The 22,236-nt window shown below is 42.0% G+C and overlaps 3 protein-coding genes across 5 annotated transcripts; 2 read left to right on the top strand and 1 right to left on the bottom strand.

Moving 5' to 3' along the window:
• Positions 1-1,101: 1,101 nt before the first annotated feature.
• On the bottom strand, positions 1,102-8,934 carry rbbp5 (retinoblastoma binding protein 5). 2 transcript variants are annotated; one of them, XM_062408520.1, is made up of 14 exons: positions 8,776-8,934; positions 7,392-7,417; positions 7,058-7,230; positions 6,553-6,693; positions 6,305-6,467; positions 5,965-6,074; positions 5,732-5,851; positions 5,476-5,629; positions 5,262-5,333; positions 4,997-5,114; positions 4,734-4,803; positions 4,161-4,393; positions 3,782-3,859; positions 1,102-1,480 (listed from the first exon to the last, which is right to left on the bottom strand). In XM_062408520.1, the coding sequence occupies exons 1-14, from the start codon at positions 8,792-8,794 to the stop codon at positions 1,428-1,430; spliced, it is 1,530 nt and encodes a 509-aa protein (XP_062264504.1). In that variant the 5' UTR covers positions 8,795-8,934; the 3' UTR covers positions 1,102-1,427. The 2 variants fall into 2 exon arrangements, with proteins under 2 accessions (XP_062264504.1, XP_062264499.1); XM_062408515.1 differs by having other exon boundaries at positions 3,632-3,859.
• A 1,812-nt stretch (positions 8,935-10,746) lies between these two features.
• zgc:153675 (uncharacterized protein LOC768179 homolog) lies at positions 10,747-16,954 on the top strand. The gene is made up of 3 exons (XM_062408533.1): positions 10,747-11,099; positions 13,450-13,537; positions 15,517-16,954. Exons 1-3 carry the CDS (start codon positions 11,091-11,093, stop codon positions 15,801-15,803), a joined length of 384 nt encoding a protein of 127 aa, XP_062264517.1. The 5' UTR covers positions 10,747-11,090; the 3' UTR covers positions 15,804-16,954.
• A 632-nt stretch (positions 16,955-17,586) lies between these two features.
• Positions 17,587-22,223, top strand: hgh1 (HGH1 homolog (S. cerevisiae)). Of its 2 annotated transcripts, none has more exons than XM_062408544.1 (10): positions 17,587-17,734; positions 18,308-18,430; positions 18,942-19,080; positions 19,211-19,348; positions 19,787-19,938; positions 20,182-20,282; positions 20,634-20,732; positions 21,046-21,137; positions 21,235-21,357; positions 21,525-22,223. In XM_062408544.1, the coding sequence occupies exons 2-10, from the start codon at positions 18,321-18,323 to the stop codon at positions 21,744-21,746; spliced, it is 1,176 nt and encodes a 391-aa protein (XP_062264528.1). In that variant the 5' UTR covers positions 17,587-17,734; positions 18,308-18,320; the 3' UTR covers positions 21,747-22,223. The 2 variants fall into 2 exon arrangements, with proteins under 2 accessions (XP_062264528.1, XP_062264536.1); XM_062408552.1 differs by having other exon boundaries at positions 17,588-17,734; positions 18,225-18,430.
• The last annotated feature ends 13 nt before the right edge of the window (positions 22,224-22,236 follow it).

The raw sequence follows: 22,236 nt of genomic DNA on the forward strand, positions 1-22,236 counted from the left end.
CTGGTATGTTCATTTACAAGAAAAATTGTTCATAATGTTATAAGGTTAACTTATTTACATACTTATATTTACACATTCATTATTTCAATATTAAAATTAGCCTCATAAGAAGTTGAGTGAGTCGAGTCACATGAGAGTGAGGAGCAGGAGTTGAGTGGTGTTGATAGATGATCAGTAAAGTGATCTGTCCCCATCCAGGTGTTTCTTCACATTAAGAGAGATCAAACTGCCCCACATCAAACCCGTGCTACAATCAGGTTGTATCTCATACAACCCTAATATAAAAAAATCAGGATCATGGGGGGGTGTTTTGAAATAACCTGATTGTAACACGAGTGTTCGATGTGGGCAATTAAATGGTTATGTGCAGAATTTCCTGCTGAATATTGGAGATACACTCTGTTTTTTAATAACTTCTGTCTTTTTATTTGATTGACAGTTCAGCTTCACTCTTCAACTCACTGGACCTGATTCTGACAGTTGAAGCTGTGACTCTCAGTCAGTTCTTCTCACCAGGGTTACATAGAACAGACGTACAGGGAATGAAGGAGGAAACATTCCCCATGTTCCAGGTCACGTATCCATCAAACTGGTTTTACTCAAGTTGCTATTTTGAGGTTAAAAGTTGTTTAGTGTTGCTTTATCCATTTCATTGTGAGGACAGATTTGCACTGGGTGGACTTTTACACTGCCTTTTTAATCCCTTATTCTAATCAGCATTATTCATATACTTTGGCTTCTTTGGATATTTTGTTGTTATTTACACACAATTGCATGAAGTAACTGACACTAAAAGAATACATTTGGTCTGTGATTCTTTTGAGAAGTTTCTAAATGTTTTGGTTTTTGTAAAGTTCTTTTAGTTTATTTGTCTTCCCATATAAATCAATACAAGTTATTGTAATCTTCTTAAATTTAAAAAAAACCTACTTATTCAAATAGTGTCTCAGACTTGAGATCTTTAGAAGGAAGCAGGTTATCAACAAATATAATAAAGATTTTGCAGATAAAGATAACGGAATATATGAAATATAATTCATAACTGGACAGTGGGAAATATGTTCATGTCATGCCTTAAAAACAAAGTTCACACATCAGAGCTTTACTTATAAATCAGAATGTTTTAATACGTAAAAAAACAACGAGAGCGACAACATACACTCACACACACACACACACTATCAGGACACAGGCGTTCTATACATGAGGGAATCTACAGAGACAGAGGACATGTGAAATCTACTGTGGCGACTCGGCTTCTTCTCGCCCTCTCTGTCGCCTCCTGCGTGAGGAGTTTCCCTGTGGTTGTGAGAGGAAACAGTCTTTACACCAAACAGGCTGCTCGCTCACAGTCTGTACATGACATCAGGATTTCGGTCTTGGTCTGAGCCTATTGGTTTTTCCTCCACAAGTGTTCCCAGCCACGATCAGTCCATCCCTCCGATGTCGTGCTGTTTGTACGACTGTGAGACCAGAGTCCCTGCAGAAAGACACAAATTCGGTCAGACTGACGCATCGAGAACATGAAAACATGATTCACACAGTGTTCTGCTTCAAGTAAACTACTGTCGATTCCAAAATCAATAACGGAAATCAACAGTCAACACAAACAAACTGTAATCTGCTGTTGCATACGATGACAGTGAAATGTGCATTTCCACAGCGCATGGTGACCTGAACAGTCATGTCATTCTCTGTACTCTGCGGTTCTTAGCTTTTCCTTTTAACACTAAAACTGCTGGTACTCACTGATTATTATCAAACAATCTCTAACCAGTCAGTGTATTTACCAAAATGTAAAATTATCCTTTCAAGAATTTTGACGATGTCACCTTTGTTTTTTCACCTGCAGTCAGATGTCACAAGTGGCTTAACTTCATAAATAAAGTTTGAAACAGACTAATGTTAAAGAACTTAACATGTCACCTTCAGCACAGTTACTCTTTTGATGCAGAGATAAAACTAGTGGGCAGATGACACATTTGTTTTACATTTAAAGTCCCCCTCTTGTAAAAAAATTTGTTTTACTAGAACATGTTGTTCCCTTTTTTCTTTTTCTATAATAAAGAAATATTGAGCAAAATTAGCCCCATGACTGAGTATTTCCACCGTACCTCTGCAGCAAACCAATGCCAGTCTTAAGAAAATGATTCAGAGACAGCTAAGATTATTCAGATTTTCAGTCTAAAAGATCTTAGTCACGAAATGAGGAAGGAAGGAGCAGAGTTATTTGAGCCATTTTAAGACCATGACGGGAATTTTGAAGACAAACCCTTTGATTATGTAATTTTGAGGAAGAAGGAAGGTGCAATAAGCAGCTGGGGTGGGACTTTAATAATCGACATTAAGGCCAATCAATGTCTTGAATTTTGAGTACCATGAGAAACATAATGCTGACAGAAAACAACATTCAGCGTCTGACACACACAGAAACAGACACTGACAGAATCTAAGCTGCTGCAGACAACGTTCATGTCACATGGCAAACTGAAGGAGCGAGCTGGGAGAGGGAGCAGGAGGGTCAAAGGCCAAGCAGGAAGTACAAGTAGACTAGCCAGCTAGCCTGCCAGGAAACAAGCCGAGCCATCCCACCGTTAGCCACGTCAACGCCTATCTGCAAACCACAGTCCAACTTCACCAAAGTTTAGAGGACAGCGAATTATCTAGAGTGGGGGTGAAGCTAGCGGAGGTAATACAGTCATAAAGCCACAGTCTGAGAGAGAGAAACTGTCAGTGCAAACTACATCGGACCGCAAAGACATACAGCTCGTTTTATCAGACAACTGATCACAGATACTACTGCTCATAATGCCACAGTGTGTGCTTCCGCCAACGCTTCAGTCTAAATAAAAGTATAGTCCAGACTCACGAGGTCCCCGTCACTTACATCTAAGAAATTCATCTTTGAGCCCAGGTTACAAATGGAAAAAAAAAAATCTCTAGGGAAAAATAATTTCCCCAGAGGCAGATGTGACACAATAGGTTCAAGGGGAACAAAAAGATGCTTTGTCAGGCGAACTGACCTTTGACCTCCCACCAGATACAGAGCATGTGTACCATATTTGAAGAAATTCCCTCAAGGCGGGGTTGAGAGATCATGTTCACAACCATGGGACAGACTGACAACTTGAGAGCATCATCCCTCAAGTCACTGGGTCTCACCAGCGAGGAGGCATCACATCAGTATTTACAATAGATTTTAAAAGGCCAACGCATACCAAGTTAAAATACATTTCAAAAGATGCCTGTTGAGTACTTCAGTAACTTTCCCCCATACGGGTCCAGTAGAAGATAACTATCCTTGTTTCTATTAATGACAGATAAACTTCAGTCTGGATTCATAACCTATTTAGCGATAACAGATCAAACTGTGTCATTTCAGTCTTTTCCAATGGATCAGATGTAATTTAAATACACACACGCACAGTGTTCTGACCTCCAGTCTGTGGCTTTACAACAAGTAGTCATTGAGCTGCGTGGCTGGGAGGTGGGGGCTGGGGTGTTGGAGAAAGCAGTACAGGGAGTGGGGGGGTGCTTTGGAGACAGGCTGGGCTGGTGAGGTGTCAGAGTAGCAGGGCAGCAGGACTAGCAGAGCTCCCGGAGGCAGAAGCAGGGGCGGACGCGTGCTTACCTGGGGCCAGGCCCCCCTCTGCCCTGCCCTTCATCCCTATTCCTCCTCCAACTCCAACTCCCGGGCCAGAGCTGCCCAAGGCTTCCACGGGGAAGGTGGGCCGTTCGCCCCTGTAGGGCTTCGGTCTGAAGGTGAAGTCTTTGTCTTTACCTTTGGAGCCTTTGGGCCGACCCGCTGTCTTCTTCTTGGACTTGCCATCCCCTTTCACGCCCAGCAGGGGGTGCACCTCTGAGGAGAGAGAGAGAGAGAGAGAGCACAGAGTAATGGTCAATGCTTTGCCCTCACTGATTATTTTCTGAGACTGAACACTCAGTAGGGCAATGGGTGATGGGAGTGTCACTATGTTCTCTACAGGTACAGTGGTCTCAGAATTCAGGATCACAAATTAGTATTAGTATTGGAAAATGTTTTGGCATGGATGGAATGTTACGACGTCACCATTCTAACTAGTACACATATTCTTGTTCATCCGCAGCTGCTTTCAACTTCCTGTAGTTTTTCACATTTGATCCTTGCGTCCTTCTCTCACCGTCACTTGGCACCCCCTGCAGTTCGATGGTGGTAGTGCGGGCTTTCTTTTTGGCTGGGCCCTCAGATGAAGGCTGCCGCTGCTTCTTGTCGCCGACGGCCAACGCCTCCTCTGGAGCAGAAGACTGGACCGAGGAGTCCGGGGGGGGGCCGAAGGGGTTTTCTTCAGGATCCTCGACTTCAGGGGCGATGGGCAGGTAAAGCAGAGCCTTGTAGTCCTCCAGCTCCTCATCACTACAGGACACAGACAGACGTTACTCTCAGCAGATGAATGCAGATGAAATACTGATAAAAATGACACAGTATTAAAGAGAATTCTGAATTATTAACAGTACAACCACTGACTTGATGTCAACCTGCAGTATATATCTGATGTTGTTAGTTTGACTTTATTAACATGTTTTTGTGAAGACATGGATGAAAACAACTGAACCTGCATCTGCTAGTTTACATTTACGGTACTATGATTATGATGTTAAAAGTTGTTAATGATCTAAAACACTATACGTCTCAGCTTAGAGAGAAACACAGCTGTAGTACTTGTTTGTAGTAGATTGTTGTCTCGTTCTCTCACCTGCTGCAAAAAGCAACTATGGGGTCAACGGTGGTGACATCCACCTCTTCATCCTCTGCAGCGTCTGCACCTGCAGCATGAGAACCAGTTTATAGTGGAACCAGTGCATCTGATAACAGAACCGGTGGTTAACCTACCTATAGGCGGCAGTTTGTCTCATGGGATAAATTCAATGTATATGACAAGAGAACAACAACAGCGGAGCCGGAAAATGAACTTCATCATCTTTGTGTTGTGTGTGTTTGTGTGTATTTGTGTGTTACCTGTCTGCTCTGGTTCACTCTTGTCTTCATCCTCAATGTCGAACTCAGACTCTCGCTCCTCGTACTCCACGTTCTCATCCAGTTCTTTAAAGTCGGGAGCAAAGGCGCTCCAGTTTTCCTGCAGACGAACAAAGATTCAGACGATTTTAAACCACAAAATGAAGCCACATTTTTTATCCTGCATCGCAAAAATGTATAGCGAAATAAATCACCTGTGACACTTTGCCTCAATTACATGTAAACTTCACTATTTCTGTCTACTTACCACTTGATTCTGAGCCCAGATGGACACCACTCCACTAGAGATGGAGGCGATAATGGGACGTACAGGATGCCACTGAAGAGAGTTTTAGGTTAAATGGTTAATTTCTGATTGAAAACAACCAATAGTCTCAAAATAACTGAAAATACATTAACAAAAGTGTTAAGTGCAGTCACTGTGTTCTACTAAGACAGAATTTCAGTTCCGAGATCCTTACAGCGACATCCAGCAGCAGCTCTCCTCTGGTTCCATGCAGGATCTTCACCAGGTTGCCAATGCTCTTCTCCCAGATGTAGAGGGCGTGCTGCCTGGCTGAACCGGCCACAATGTACTCACCATCCCCGGAGAAACAGCAGCGCTTCCACGGCGTCCTAATCAGGGAGACCAGGAGTGGAGGACAATCAACACTGAGAGATAAGAGGAAGAGACAGATGCATCGCTACAAAACTGTGGTGTGTCCTGTGGGGACATACCTGTTGACCAGATCCTGTAGTTTCTGCATTGGCTCAGGTTCACCGTCTAGACCACACGTCATTATTTCCCTGCCGTCGTACACTCTGATGATCCTGTCTGCTGTGTTTATGAGGAAGCAACTGCACAGGGACAAGTGGACAAAAGTCAAATTTGATCACAAGCATACAAATTTTGTAATTGCCAGCTGGGACTTTAAAGTAGGGTTCTTTCTGTTCTGTGATCCTGTTCTCACCTGCCCTTCCTTGCAAATTCGATGGATTTGATAGCTGTCGTGTTACTGGTGCCAGTGGTCACTCTGAAAGACGCCACCAGCTCCTGAGTGTTTGTGTTCAACACGAGAATCTGCGACAACAGACAGAAGTAGATACAATGGGTTAGGGTTAATCAAGGGAATCAGCTCTGAGTATAAAATTTTAGTGGAGGCAAATGTTATAAATGTCAGCTCCCCTGATAAAAGTTGTAAAGCTCGGGTAAAAAACTGAGCACTCTATGGAGGGTTGTATGCACCTTATATGTCATTGCGTCATTTTAGAAATGTTCAAATTCCAATTTCGACTAACAGAGAAACTGACCTTTCCTTTGGCGTTGCCTGTGTAGATGAACTCGCCCCGTCTGTCAAAGGCTGCCACCACATTCAGGTCTGAGTCATCATCCACAGGCAGGACAACGTGTTTGGAGTCTGACAGAGTCAATAGGACCGGAGCTGACTTCATGGGACAAACCAGCACCTTGTCCCTAAAACACAGACATCATTTTTGGATCTTACCAACCAATCACCCCACGTGTCACATGTACAGACAGATGCTGCCCAGCCACTCACATGTCTCTGGGGTGGCACTGCAGTTTCAGGATGGGTGAAGGGAAACGGAATCTCTGGTCACAGTCTCCAGTCAGGACGTCCCACTGTGAGACAATGTTGTCTGTGGAGGCGCTCACCAGCTTGTGTCCGTCTCGACTCCAGCTACACACACACACACAAGCAGACACACACACACACACATAAACAAACAAATGGTTTCCATCACGACTATGATCACTCAATATAACATCAGCTTATAGCAAAGCTCTCATCATTAACATGTATATATGCTGATTTTGTCAGACATCAAACAACATCATAAAATAGAGATTTTATAAACACTGCTCAGGAGCTTGGCACTGATTGCAAGTTTAACAGTTAGTCTTCATGAACTGTGACCAGATCACTTTCTCATACTCAATTCAAACCTCAAAACAAAAAGATCATACATTCTACTGAGACATTAACAAAACACTGACCCCCCCCCACACACACACACACACACACACTGTATGGTGTGTCTCACCATAAGGAGCAGACTGGGTGAATATGTGCACTGATGATTTTGGCGATTCCCCGCGTGAGAAAGTCCCAGATGACAATGCGGCCATCATTGCAGCCCACCGCCAGCAGGGTGCCCCACCTGTTGAAGGTGCAGGTGAGGGCCATACTGATGCAGTCCAGGGTGCCATCTGCCTCCTGACAACACAAACAACCACAATAAAACCAGCAGTCACAGAAGCGTATCACATTACTGTGGTGTGGTGTACAGTTAAACTCAATCTGGAGGATTTTCAGTGCACAAATATGAACAGGGACTTGTATCGTGCTCGTGTGTACATTAAGAGCTGCTGGTTTACCTCTGGGTAGTTCTGCCCAAATGATTCTAGAAGAGGAATAACAAAAGAGACAGTGATGAGAAAAACATTCACATGACAAAATACCAACCATTCATATTGAGTTGAATAAAGTGAGAGCTGGCTCAGACAATGGAACCTCCCACATAGTTTTGTTTTTGTAGAAATACAGAAATTATAATCTCCTTAAGTCTTCTCCAATTCACACCACAGCAGGCCAAACGCAAGAACCATACTGTGGATAGTAAGGATACTACTCTGTAGACTTGTAGTAAGGATACTACACTTTACAATTGTAGTATGGCTACTACTCTGTAGACTTGTAGTATGGATACTACACTGTAGACTTGTAGTAAGGATACAACACTGTAGACTTGTAGTAAGGATACTACACTGTAGACTTGTAGTAAGGATACTACACTGTAGACTTGTAGTAAGGATACTACACTGTAGACTTGTAGTAAGGATACTACACTGTAGACTTGTAGTAAGGATACTACACTGTAGACTTGTAGTAAGGTTAATACCCATTAGACCTGTAGTAATGATACTACTCTGTAGACTTGTATTATGGATACTACACTGTAGACTTGTAGTAAGGATACTACAAATTAGACTTGTAGTAAGGTTAATACCCATTAGACCTGTAGTAAGGATACTACACTGTAGACCTGTAGTAAGGATACTACACTGTAGACATGTAGTAAGGATACTACAAATTAGACCTGTAGTAAGGATACTACAAATTAGACCTGTAGTAAGGATACTACAAATTAGACCTGTAGTAAGGATACAATGATAGACGTGTCACCACTGGGCTACTACATTATTGATACACAGGAGATTTGACGGGTTCTGATCTCTTATTCCTTTTATTGAAAGCAGAGACAGAAAAGTCAGTGTTTTTCCTCCATTGTTCACAATAAGCAGCTTCAGTAAATGTTTTCCCTGAACAGTGGCATCAGTGACGCTGTCACATGGACCAGCTGTGTGTTGTTTATCTCACACTGGTCCCATTCATCTTAAGAGAAAAGAATAACATGAACACTAACAAATATAAAGTTTGACCGCTCAGCCGTAAACAAACATTCAAATATAAATACAACTGGGGGAAACGAACGGACGCTAACGCTAAGCTAACGAACACTTCCCCTGCTTCCATTCAATTGAAACTGTTGATATTTCGGTAATTATCCGAATCGGTTTATCGGGTTAGGAAGAAATTCAAATAAAAAAACCATTAGAAAGTTAAAAGAGTGGTTCTAATGATTAATTTTAATTTAACTCGCACTGGCAGCTGTTAACATGCTAGGCTAATGGTAACCATAACAAGCACACAGCGACAACATGGTGGATTGAGAGAAAATGTTGTGTTTGAGTTTCTCACCGAGAAGTTCCAGATTCATCGCTGCACCGAGGACGATCCAAAGTTTCCTAAACACTTGAATTTAGTCAATATTTCGGTTTATTTCTCCACGAATTCACTTGAGGTTCGACCACAGCCGGAGACTGGCGCCGAGCCTCCAGTCAGGACCCCAAACAACGCGACGGAGAAAGTGCCTGAACCAAATTCACCTTCTTCTTCTTGTTCGGTCTTAAACGGAGGGGCAGAACTACTGCCATCTACTGGAGGTGGTTTACTCCTGCAGCTGCTGAGCCTTCATGTGATTCCTGCCATTTCGACTGTTGTTTATCTCACAGCTGACAAGTGTATGTTCTACACTGGGAATCACCACAAAGGCATTTATTTAATAGGAAGTTAACTGTTTATAATTTAATATAGATGTCTTTCTTTGAGAGCTGCTGCCATTAATTTCCTTCCCTTCTCAACTTGCCTCCTTTAAAGAAGTGTTCCTTTCAGCCTTGTTATCTTTTGTTTGATTAAACAAGGATCTAAAAACATAAAATAATACAAAATAATAAAATACTGGAGTGGACAATGAAAAGTGCAGCAACATATTTCTGTGGTCACACTTTTTTTTATATCTATTTGCCATCAATCAGTCATATATATTTTTGGATCTATTAAATAGATATGAATAGATTATATTTATATCTCAAAGTTATTATTAAATTACAATCATTATTAATACTCATATTACTGTTGTTATTATTATTAATAATAGTACTATAATCATTATTAGTAGTAGTATTTTATCTACCCCGGCGTTTCGGTTAATACAGCCCTGGTGTCTGTGTCCTCTGACAGTTTTATCAAATCTATTTCAATCAATGTCTCTACGCAGTATTTGACCCTTGACTCCTACACGACACGACACTATCTTCACCGTCATGGTTTCAGTTTACATGACAGTTCAACGACCTGCATGTGAATCCATGTGGGAGCAGCACCTCTCACTTTACATGTGAGTCTCCATTTAAATGTACATGACGCATCAGACACGTTCACGGGGTCAGGACACGCAGTCCTTTCTCAACTCAAACAGCTGACTGATAATGATGATGATGATGATGATGAAGGATCCGGGGTTGGATCCGGAGCCTGAGCTGCAGCAGCCGCCCACAAGCCACTTCCTGTCTTCACAGTAAAGCCCTAAAATGTATTTAATTGAGCAGTTACCATTTTTACGTACATACATACATAAATACATGTAGGAATACAGATACAGTCTTTGTGATCACCATGCGTATATCATTTCTAAACGTATTTAAGTATTTATTTCTGCATTTATATACCACTAAGAAGTTTAGAAATATATGTATAATATATGTACTCTTCATAGACGGTTTAAAAACGTTCATAGAGTTATGGCAGTCTGGGGGTCTCTGTGCAAATCCATTCACCACATAACAAAGGGACCCTCATTACAACCTTCTCTGCCCGCATATCTTTATTGTTCCACCTCCAATAACATATAAAGATTAAAATAATGTTTAAAGGTCTTTAAATGAGGGTTTAGAAAATACTCAAGCATCTGCTTAATGTTGCAAAAATGTAAAAAGTAGATGATAAAGTTGAATATGCTTGGACACAGTAATGTTCCTCTGCAACGCAAAGGAGAAATGCACAGAATATACGTTTTGATGCAGGTGGATTTAACATATATACGAACTTGGAATGAACCAGTGTGTAAAACTTTCTTTTTCTTTGTTGTTTTTGTTGTTGTCTTTTAATTCAAATGTGTTTATGTATTAACTTATGTATTTATGTTTAGCTTAAACTTTGGCATTGTTATGTAACCGAAAATATGAACAAACATATTCATTATATTTTCTTGTACCTGCTCAATATATATAAAAATAGCTCCCCCCTCAAAATAAGGTTTACCGCTATGCTAGTGAGGCTTTTATTTTGAAGGTTGTAAGCGGAAGTGTAGTGCGTGGCTGCGCGTGTGTGTTTGTGTGCATGTGTGTACTTGTGTCTAAGTGTGTATGTGGAGGCGCCACGTCGGCAGAACAGTCAGAGAGAAAAGCTGCTGCAGCCTGATCCTGAGTCTGTGGAGAAGTTCGGAAGCTGCTGCTGCTGCGGATCGATGCGATAGAGATCTGAAAACTCCCCGGAGAAGAAGAAGAAGCGGCCTCCTCCTCCTCCTCATCCTCCTGTCCCCGTCCGAGCTGCAGCTTTCACCCCGAAAACACATCGCTCCAACCGCGGCAGAGTTTTGGCTCCTCGGCTGAAACACAAGCTGCTCCAGGCTCGAGTTGCTCTCAGGTGTGTTTGCAGGAGAAACACAGGGAACGATGGTGAAGGTAAGAAACCAACCGAGCGTCTTCTGGACATGTTGGGACATATGGTGTTGAGCAACTGCGTGTGTGAGGACGGAGGTTTTTTAAATAATACGTAGGTTGTGTAGCCACACGAGTGATGATGTGGATCTCCACCGTGACAACAGGTTGCTCCCTCTGTGGGTCTCTACGTGGCCTGGCCTCTGTCCCAACTGGTTCTCTTCAGCGGTGACCAGTGGCATTCACGGTTTTACTTTGGATTTCCAGGTCAACCAGTGGCAGCAGACTATCAGGGACGAGGATAACCCGCAGTTATAGCTCCTCACCTCGGGCCCAAGGTTGTGGGTCTCGAGAAAAGACAACCTGGGAGGTTGGAGTGATGGCGATTTGCAAGGAAGACTCACCAGAAATTAACATTTGAATTATGTATTTGTGAAATAAGCACATTTCGTAATCAGACAGCCATGGCTTGGTGGCAGTATTGCTCAATATGTGGCCTCACGCACTTCAGTGATTAGAGGTTAGCATCTCTTAACCCTTAACCTTCAAATTCACCACATTTTAACTTGAGGGGTCACAAGTGGAAAGGGGTTAGATCCACAGAACAAAAGCAGGAGCACCATATGTTCTCATTCTGGTGCTCAGACACCAGTAAGGCCTTTCTGATCAGGCAGAACCTACCTTCATGTCGTTTAGCATACACGTTCATCCGGAGTGACTTACCACTGAGGGACCTCGAAGTACGTTCTACGGGCTGTATCTCAAAAAGTAGGACGCCAGGTCAAGAAGTGGGTAGAACCTGCACAGAAAGTCTCGTTAGGCACGTCTTCATGGTAGAGGGGTTAGAAGGGGACGTGTTCTCAGAAGAGGGGACTTCTTCTTGAGGTTCTTGACGATACAGGGCTCTCATAGCCTTTTGGGGCTTGTTTCACCATCAAGTAACCTAGTACCTTGTGTGCAGGGATGGTAATGCCAAACAACATTCCTTGGAGGAGCGCAGTAGTGCCAACCCAAATTTCACTCTATAGGAATGTGTTGATTAATAGAATTGTATTGGTATTAGTTGGAGGTCGCTGAACACGGGATTGACATGTGCATTTTTCCATTGATCAATACCAGAAGCACCGCCGCATCCTGGACCATCTGTAAGGTTTTCACGATGCTTGAAGGGAGGCCTGACAGAAGGGTGCTGTATCTGTAGAGGAGAGAAATGACCATTGGCAGCACCAAGAGTTTGGTGACACACTAAGGCTTGATTTCTTATGTAAGAGACTGGGAAACAGTTGCAACATGTTCAGAGGATGGTAGCTACTGGTCATTAAACATTACAGTCCATATTTCCCACCCCTTGCTTTGGGTGAGACACAAAGAGGCCATTTTGATTAGGCTTGAGACCAGAATTTCTAAAAGATAAGTTCTAGAGAGGTTTTTTAGTTATGTCACCCATGTGGACATTTCTGGTAGAGAATGTCTGGCTTATTTGGACGGAAATGTAATGTGGAGTTGTAAAGATAAGGGGACCCAGTATCCAACCTTGGGGTACCTCGCCATGACACATGGCGAGGAACGCCTATAGAGATAGGATTCAACCCAAGACAGCACTTTGCCCATACCACTGGTTCACCCTATCAAGGGCTGCTGATAGGTCCATGAAGATAAGAAGTGAAGACTAAGCTGCTGCTCTAAAGACACATGTCACAGACAAGTCATTGAGTTCTCTCTGAAATCCTGACTCACTTGGATCATGGGGACATTTTGTGAAAGGACTTCTGATACGTGTTTGTCAACCACCCTGTGAATAGCCCCATGTAAGAAGTTACCACACCGGTCAATAGTTCTGAACTTGAGCACAAGTGAAGCCTCTTTGTGCGGAGCTGTGTCCCGAGTCTGTTCGACAGCAGTGGGAAACGCTCCTGATGCCAGTAAAGCATTTATCACACGGTGTTGAGATATGACCTGAACGAGGTTGGTGGGAATGGGGTCCAGCTGTCAGGAGTTCTGATACCTCGTTCTCTGAGGGGAGAACCAGAGAAGTGATATGCAGTTGACCGCGGGGGACAGAGAAGTACATGCAGTTTTATTTTTTTGCCACATGTTACATTTTTCTGAGCCTTGTACTCGGCAAGAATCCTGGGAGGTGAGGAGCTCTTGACCAGGGGAGGCAGAGAGGAGCATGTGGGTAGAGCAGCAGGATTGCTTCATGTTGGTCTCTGTGAAAGCATGGACCATGGGGGGGGGGGGGGGGGGGGGGAATATTCACTCACATAATTACTAAGATTGTAAACACAGTCGTATACATGCGAGAGGTAGATAAGTACAGGGATACTTGGTGCATTCATAGTAAAGCAGCTTGTGGTTTCCCTGTGTTTTCCAGAATGTGAACAGTGTTAACGTGGAGCCCCAGCCTGGGACCAGCGTGGCTTTGGAAGAAGCTGAACCCGCCTCCATCCAGCCTACAGAGGGTGAGTAGCAAGTCCCCCCCCCTCGGGGCTGCAATTCAATGCTAAAAACCATCGGCAGGGAATATGGTGCAATCTGTGCTCAGATGTTGCCTGGTGCTATTTCAGAAACTGTTGGTTTGTCCAGGGAATATGTTTGTTTGTGTAAGAACTCAAACCTTCTATTTGTGTCCCAGTGAGACTCTGAGCAGCAGGCGAGTCCCCTGAGCAGCTCTCAGTCTGTCATGATTCTGTTTTCAGACCTTTCCTCAGGTCTGATGATCATTACTCAGCAGGTGAGCTGTGCAGATCTGATCATTAAAGGGTTATTCAGCAATCCCAGGTTTATAGTAATGATCGTGATTCTGTTAAAGCATTTGAGGAACTGCCAATTACCAAACTCATCATCTCACCATTATTGAGCCATGCCAACAACTTCACTCCAGGGATGGTACGGTCCTTTGATCCAGACTGAATCCTGTCAACGAGTATCTGAGGAGTTGCCATTAAATTTGGTACATGAGGAGGTTCCCTGACCTTTTTTATGAAACCACCAGCAAGTGAAATATTCCAACATTCAGTAGATGTCTGTTCTTTTAACTAGAATGACTTTTCATCTAATAACCTGAGGTTAAATATTATAATTCATCCAACTTGATTAAAGACCAAACTCATCAACTTCCTGCGCTTTATGCAAAGTAAACGTCTCCCTACTTTGGATAGTGAACACGATGAGGATTGTGCCTGATACACACAAGAATGTTAGCATTGTAACAGAATGCTGGTGTTGGCGTTTAGCTGAAAGCTCTGTTGTACCTCAACACAGCCTCACACAGCCACCTGCATGACTCCGGTCTCTAGTTTTGCTAAACTCTGCACAATTCACATCTGAATTTCACAACCTCAGCTGGGACTTTGTTGTCGGGAGGTGTAGGTTGGGATAGGATGTGATTTCTAACTGACTCACCTCAAACCAAGTGTAAGTACAGACCAACTGTATATAATATCAGAGGTCTCATAAATTAGCTGATATTCATCTGTATTTGTCTCTATAAACACACTAGTTTGTTTCAAATTCACAGTTAAGTCCTGCTTCATGAATATTCCGTAATAATTACAGTAACCACTTAAATAAATAATTTAAGTATTTGTTTGTGACTTGTTTTTAAAGATTTACATCTTTAGTAGGAACTAAAAACAGGGTCTGAAGTTATAATTATAAATGTGTGTTAATAATATCACATTTAAACTCTAAACATGCTTCATTAGGATTTTACAGGAGGAAAATATCATTGTTTTTATTAATTTGTAAATTGAGTTTAATTTAATACCCACTGTAAAACTGAATCTGTCGTTATAGAAGTGGTTCGATTAGAACAACATTGTTCTCTGTAAACTGCAGATTATTAACACTGCAGATGTTTTCTTCTCTTAAATTGATTAATTAAGTCTATTGTCAGAATATTATTCAGCATTTATTTGGATAATTAATAATTTTTGCAGTTTCCAGCTCCCAAATGTGAGGATTTGATGCTTTGCCATTGAAAACTGAAAATCTCTGTATTTTGAAATGTTGATGAAACATAATTTTTATGGCCATTTCTCTGTATTTGCTGAGGGTTAGATTGATCAATCAACAGGAGTTGTCAGTAGGTTCGATACCTCAGCCAAGGCCCAACAGTCCCCACACACAAACTCATTGAGATCAAACCAGGGTTTTCATCAAGATTATTTAATTTCTTTACAAATTCACAAACATATTGAAAAACATCTTACCTCACAGTGTTAAAAGGATAGAAAAGGAATTCTGTATCCGCCCCCTTAATCAAATCTGCTCCAAATGTAAATGGTTTCTTTCTTGGCCCATCCTTTCGCCAAGTTCCAATAAAATCCCTTCATTGTGTTCTGTGTAATCCTGCTGCTCGGCGGAGGTAATTAATTGCACATGAAGGTATGATGCTGGAAATACTGCTTCCTCATGCTTGTGTTCCATTTGTTCACAGAAGCTGGCAAGGACCATGTGGTGGCGGCACCCAGCATGATGTGGCGGATGGGCGGCGGCCTCTTCAACGTCACCAAGGGTGTCGTGGGTGCTGCGGTGGGCGGAGTGGTCTGGGTGGGCGGCAAGAGCCTGGAGATCACCAAGTCGGCTGTGACCACGGTGCCTTCGATGGGGGTGGGGCTGGTGAAGGGGGGCGTGTCAGCCGTGGCCGGCGGCGTCTCCTCGGTGGGGTCGTCAGTAGCCAGTAAAGTCCCGTTCACGTCCAAGAGGAAAGATAAGGCTGAGTGAAGAGTCTGAGGAGGAAGAGGAGGAGGTGGATGATGGTGAAGATGATAAAGATGATGATGATGATGATGGATGATGGACTTGCCCCGCCCTGAGCCAACAGAGACAGGCCGCCTGCAGATCTCTGTCTCCCAATCAGACTCCATAGTGCCTTCAGATGCCTTGCTCGGCCTTGAACGCAATAGTCTTGTCACCATACCGAGATGTAGACTTTCGATGCATATAACTACCGTCGTTTCCTTCAAGTTCAGTAGTACTACGTTAACATGGCAACACATAATTACCAGGAAGAAATGCTGAGTCACCAAAACTCTGTGTGCGACCCCTGCCTGACCTGGAGCTGGGGGTTTGTACGGCTGGAACTAAAGATCTGTCTCCAGGGAGATTGCATGGACTGGGATCCACTGCAGTCTCGTGGTGAACTTCTTGATGCTGTTGAATTTTTTTTTTAACTGTTGATTATCTGACTGATGCTCAATCTGTCCTTCACTCTCTCCTGTCAAACCACGTCTGGTGAAATGTTTTCTGAATCAAAACGCTGAAGACTTTTCTCTTTATTTTGTTTTTTCCTTCTTTTTTTTTTGCAGTTGTATGTAAGTAATATTAAAATCTGTGAGACAAACATAGTGTGTTTTTGTGAAAAGTAAAATGTTTCAACATTGGAAAACGAGGGATCAGCGTTGTTGTTCAGTATACATCCTCCAATGTGTCTGACCTTTATTCTTTTAAAGAGCCCTAGGCCTTTTTCCTGTTCTTACCCAGAAGCCTCCAGTCCACAGGGGGGAACATTTATCTGAAATGTCTGGAGGCGGTAAACACAATCACATGTACAGCCATGCTCATGTCTTCACCACAGCTATGATATTCTTAAAGTTTTCTGTTTATCCTAAATGTTGAAATGCTGCGTCGGAGTTTGATAAATTGACTTTTTTTTGGTTTGTGTGAGTTAAAGGGCCAAATGTCGTCTGGAGACAGTAAAGGTTGAACTGCACCTTTTAATCCGGAACATGTTAATATGCAATAGCAGCATTTCAATGCAACATTTGGAGTGAGTGGTAGCAGTTGCAGATTGGACTATGTGTATGTCTTGTATGTGTTTTTTCAATATATATCAATAAAGTAGTTTGGAAGGTAAAAATATCTTTAACATAAAACCTGTTCTGTTGTTTCTGTGTGTGTGTGTGTCAATGTGTGTAATTTTCAAGTTTGAGGAGTTTTTGGTCAAATTAATTTGCGTCTAAATACAGTTTAATCAATAATAATAGAGTTCTCGAGGTGTAAGAAATTAATTTCCTTAACCTCAAAACCTTTCCTAAGAAGATTTGGTTTAGTTCAAATGATGGCAGTGTCAGTCAGTTCACCAGTTTGATCCAGACCATTTCTATAAATATAAAGACGGTCTTCCCCTCTGTGGCGGCAGGCTAGCAGGCTTCACACCATTAAAAAATACAAAAATTAAATACTTATAAAAATTCGAATTTATAAAAAAATAAATACAATGAATATAAAGATTCAAAAAACATTGAATATAAAAAAAATCTAAACTGAAAATAGAATTCAATTAAAATTTATTTGAAATAAAAAAATGTATAAATAAAATGAAATATTTGCTGTTCCATAAATTGAAAAGGAATAAAATAAACTCGATAACATTCGATAACCCAAAATACACCACATTTATACTCCATAAACACATTCTCGAAACATCTGAAGGTTCACAAACATGAAGCGACCACAGGGGGCAGCAACACGCAGCTGGCACCCTCCAGCTGCTGCGAATCAAGAGAAGAAGAGAATCAGGAAGTGAAGCCGGAAGCTGAGCCGCAGTGTCCACATGTGAACTGTGATCGTTCCCAAGCAGAAGATTTTAATACATGTTTACAAGAAGTACAGCAGCGAAATGAGGAGCTGACTCGTCCTATAGCCACTGAAAGGTAACATACGGTAGTTTTAAAGCTTATTGTTCATATTAAACATTAGCATGTAGTGAAGCAAGTGGGTTTGTTAAACTGACAGATTGTTGAGTTCAATCTAAAAACTGATGCCTGGTAAGAAAACAACGTTTAGAATGAAGCTGCTGAAGGAAAATGTCACCGAACACGTATTTGAATGCTAATAAATAAACCATAGTCAGGATGGAGCCTCGGTAAACAAAAGTATTTTACTGAATCATCTTTTCATATGTTAATATCCTGATTATGACAAAGTAGTGAAGAGATGACACTGGTTTCCAATGTGTTGACAGCAACAACTAAAGCTAATCTATTACTGTGTAAACATGGTAATTACCTAACAAATGACTAAGTATTTATTGGTGTTGTTGTTGATAATATATTGTCGATTGCATAAACAATAAAGCACCGTAAAGAAGAGTTAATTAAGTCTTGATATTTGATATGCACAGTTTTATTTTACTAATTTCAGATCAGCCCAGTGAGGGTGGTGGTATATCCGTAGTGTTGTTGTGGGACCTGATGGTTAACTGTGGTGTTGCTGCTGTTCACCAGACCCGGTTAGAAGATGTTGAGCGACTCTGAGGCTGCGGAGCTTCCCTCCTTCCTGAGCCCCGGCACACGGCCTGATGTCAAAGGTCACACCACAGAATACATCCTGGGACTGTCAGGAAACAGGTAGGCTGACAACAAGGAGCAGGGGTGGGTGGGTGATGGCTATGACTTACACTTACACTGAATCAAAACCATTAGTAAAAGTGTATTTATAATAATACAGATGTCTAATAAGACACAATATTAGGGGTTATTATTTAACATTTATATTATATTTTTATTATATAACACTTTTTCAATATTAATAAGAAATTAATAAGCACCTACACACAGACTTAAATCCACTCACACAACTACACTATAATGGTAATAAACCATTTGTTATCTTTTTACTGGTTAAGATTAATCTATAGAATCATATATCACTGGAACAACTTTACTTTATATCTCAATAATCTACAAAAAAACCTTGAAGAGAAACTTCTATTTTACTTGGCTTCATTTAAAACGGTTTTGTTTTAACTGTAACATGTTTATCTATAGCAGTGCTGTACGTTAACTGTTGGATGCATATTTTTTTATCAGATGTAAATTCTAACATAACCCACATGTCTTTGTGTGCGTGTGTTTTTAGGGATGGCTGCCGCTTCCTCCGAACTAAACCTGATTTACTGGTTGCGCTCTTTGCGTTGACCTCTGACCCCTCAATGACCATCGTGAAGAACTGCTACCACGTCTTCATCAACCTGTCAGCAGATGAGACTCTGCACAAGGTGAGGTTTAAAATAAAAAATTAAACACAACCTTTGTGTAAGTGGCAAATAAAACAAAACAAAAAGAACTGTACTTCCCTCAGAGATGATTCATGTTACGTGTGTGTGTTCTTGGTTGTGTCTCACGCAGGTTTTGTTGGAAGATGTTAAAGTTGTTCCGGTGTTATTAAAGAACCTTCTGGATCCAGAGTGCTGTTTCTCTGATCAGAGCTGCAAGATCCTGTCCAACCTGACCCGCCACGTGAAGACCTGCAAGACTGTGTTCCCGGTGAGTCACTGCAGTTCCAGTTTACTTGGAAAGTGGTTTAGGTGGGGGGACATGGGAGGGCAGTGGCTGATTCACACATTTGCTAATAGCGTAGCCTCTTCTGATGGCTAATGTCCTGATTTAGCCTTTTTACAGTGGATTTTTGTGCCTGTAAAACAGCACAAAAAATTACAAATATCTAGATCAACAATTTTTCGATAACAAACAGGAAGCAGAAAATAGACAAACTTATGTTAAATATTTCTAATCGACACAAGCTTGTCCCTCTTTTCTCTCACCTCTGAATATTAACCTGGTGATCTCTCTACTATGCTGCTCATTTAAAAGCCTCACACAGCTTTACTCCAACAATGAGCTTTTGATGCACTTAACCCCTAAGGAGAATAGCAGAAGGATTCATGTTTGTGTTCTGCTCATCACGTGTCGCTGCTGGTTCAGGTCCTGCAGGAGGAAGTTGGTCTGACTAAACTGGTGGAGATCTTCTGCACTGAAGGTTTCAACAAGAAGGCAAATCTCCATTACCTGGGTCCTCTGCTGTCCAACCTGACACAGCTGCCCGAGGCCAGAACCTACATCCTCGACAAGGACAGGTGACTGAACACACTGCAGGATGGGGACTGTGGTCAGAAACTGAAAGACTACAATCTCTGTTCAAGATTGTTGTCTTTCAGTTTTGGACATTATTGATTACACCTTCAGATTTTGTAATGCTGTCATTCCTGCGATTGCACTCAAACAACCCTTGCTTGGTGTTGGATTTCCAAATGAAATTGTCCCACCCTCATTGTGGGTGTTGCAACATACAACATGTTGTAACTGTGTGTGTATTGCAGGTGTGTATTCCAGAGGTTGTTGCCCTTCACTCAGTACCGGTCATCAGCGATGAGAAGAGGAGGAGTCGTAGGAACTCTGCGCAACTGCTGCTTTGACCATGGTGAGACACACAATCACACACAAACACACACGTCATCACACAAGCCTGAGTTAAACCAGACACACGCCGTGAAGAGGAGTCCGGCTGCAGATTCCTACTGTGAAGGTTTTGATTTATAGTTCAGCACAAGATTCTACACAATGACATCACCACATTAACAGTAGATGGATGTGTTGTACAGAATGAGGCCTGGGACTGTGTTTACTAAGATTCCATCCAGACAAAGAGTAAACACAGTCAAACATGATAATAATAATACTAATAAGAGCTAGAATGAAGATGCTACCTTAGCAGTGTTGTGAATCCAAACAGTTGGTCCAGGTGTCTGACATGTGTCCTCACTGTGTCCAGGATGTCATGTGTGGCTGCTGAGTGAGGCTGTGGACATCCTGCCCTTCCTCCTGCTGCCGCTGGCCGGCCCAGAGGAGCTGTCAGAAGAAGACAATGAAGGTCAGAATGTCTTTCTGTTGTTAAACCAGTTAACTCAGTGTCACACCAGTTTCTGCTTTGTACATGCTGGTGCAACTAAGACCTGAGGGGATGCTGCATTTTATTTCACTGGCCTCCGCCTGTGGAATTTCGAGACAGAAATCGTGGTCCAAACGTCCACGGTTCTGTGTCGTGATTCAACAAGACAGAACTGTGACACATCTCCTGACCCCACACGCGGCCACATGTTGTCAGCTGTTCACTTTAGCAGTGTGTGAGAGAGAGAGAATAATAATAATAATAATATATTTATTATTTTTGATGTGATGCTCAGGTTTACCTGTGGACCTGCAGTATCTGCCAGAGGACAAGAAAAGAGAAGAAGACGCTGGTATCAGAAAGATGCTGTTGGAGACACTCTTGCTGGTACACACACACACACACACACACACGCACACACACACACAGAATGTATAAACATGTGTTTTTATGTTGAGCTCTTCACTGTTTGTCTCTTGTGTAGCTGACGGCCACCAAAGATGGTCGACTGACACTCAGAGAGAAGAACGTTTACCCGATCATGAGAGAGTATCACAAGTGGGAGAAGGACGTGCACATCGCAGCAACTATTGAAAAAGTGATCCAGGTAAAAATGATCTAATCGCACAGTGAAGATATCAATAATCAATAATCAACTGAGATGTTGCTCTTTGTGATTTTATACTAATGATAAATTCCCTTATTACAATGAAAACTCTAACTGGTGATTTTAGTTGTGACTGTAAACCATCTTTCTTCTCTGCCTCCCTCCAGGTGCTGATTGGTGACGAGCCGGAGACGGGGATGGAGAATCTGATGGAGCTGGAGATTCCTGAGGATGTGGAGAAGAAACTGAAGGAGGCCGAGGTCAAAGAACAGCAGGAGCTGGAGGAGGAGCAGAAGAGACAAGAGGAGAGGGAGAAAGAGGAAGAGGAGAACAAGAGGAGTAAGGATGCAGAGACAGACAGAGAACAGGAGAGCGGACTGATACCATAGAAACAATTTTTACATTTGTCCATTGAAGTGACCTCTTGTCCTTCAGAATAAGAGCTCAGATTGTTACAGCTTTATTCAGACATGAAAAGACATTTACAGAAAGAAACACAATGCGCTGTGGTTTCTATCATCAGCTCCACAGGAGGAACACAGAGTCACAAAGTGACTGTAAGTAATGTAATGTGTAATACCATCATATTGGTTATGACACAATAAGAAGAAACATGTTTTTTGATCTGTTAGAAGCTGCATCAGTGATGAATTTTAAAACATTATTTGCTAAAAGCCTTTATCAACGACCAGGGAGTCAATTGTATAATATCTGATAGTGAACTTAGGTAAATTGGGAACATATGATTGTTGTTGTTTTTCTCTTCTCACAATACAAAGAAATCTAATAATAATTTTGTAGCCTAATCTGATCTTAGAGGTACTGGCTCATTCAGTGTTTATTAAAGTTATTACATTTTCTCTGCCTCCTGAGGCTTGA

The sequence above is a fragment of the Platichthys flesus genome, chromosome 2 (genome assembly GCF_949316205.1).
Source record: "Platichthys flesus chromosome 2, fPlaFle2.1, whole genome shotgun sequence".
Lineage (NCBI taxonomy): Eukaryota > Metazoa > Chordata > Actinopteri > Pleuronectiformes > Pleuronectidae > Platichthys > Platichthys flesus.

What these genes read in the sequence shown, in the direction of transcription:
- hgh1 (XM_062408544.1), top strand. Translation starts at nt 18,321, where the DNA reads ATGTTGAGCGACTCTGAGGCTGCGGAGCTTCCCTCCTTCCTGAGCCCC. An exon ending in CTGGGACTGTCAGGAAACAG is followed by an intron (nt 18,431 to 18,941) that starts GTAGGCTGACAA and finishes GTGTGTTTTTAG; the next exon opens with GGATGGCTGCCGCTTCCTCC. An exon ending in CTATTGAAAAAGTGATCCAG is followed by an intron (nt 21,358 to 21,524) that starts GTAAAAATGATC and finishes GCCTCCCTCCAG; the next exon opens with GTGCTGATTGGTGACGAGCC.
- zgc:153675 (XM_062408533.1), top strand. An exon ending in CTCCATCCAGCCTACAGAGG is followed by an intron (nt 13,538 to 15,516) that starts GTGAGTAGCAAG and finishes ATTTGTTCACAG; the next exon opens with AAGCTGGCAAGGACCATGTG.
- rbbp5 (XM_062408515.1), bottom strand. An exon ending in TTGGGCAGAACTACCCAGAG is followed by an intron (nt 7,231 to 7,391) that starts GTAAACCAGCAG and finishes TTGTGTTGTCAG; the next exon opens with GAGGCAGATGGCACCCTGGA. An exon ending in CAGTGCCACCCCAGAGACAT is followed by an intron (nt 6,468 to 6,552) that starts GTGAGTGGCTGG and finishes TCTGTGTTTTAG; the next exon opens with GGACAAGGTGCTGGTTTGTC.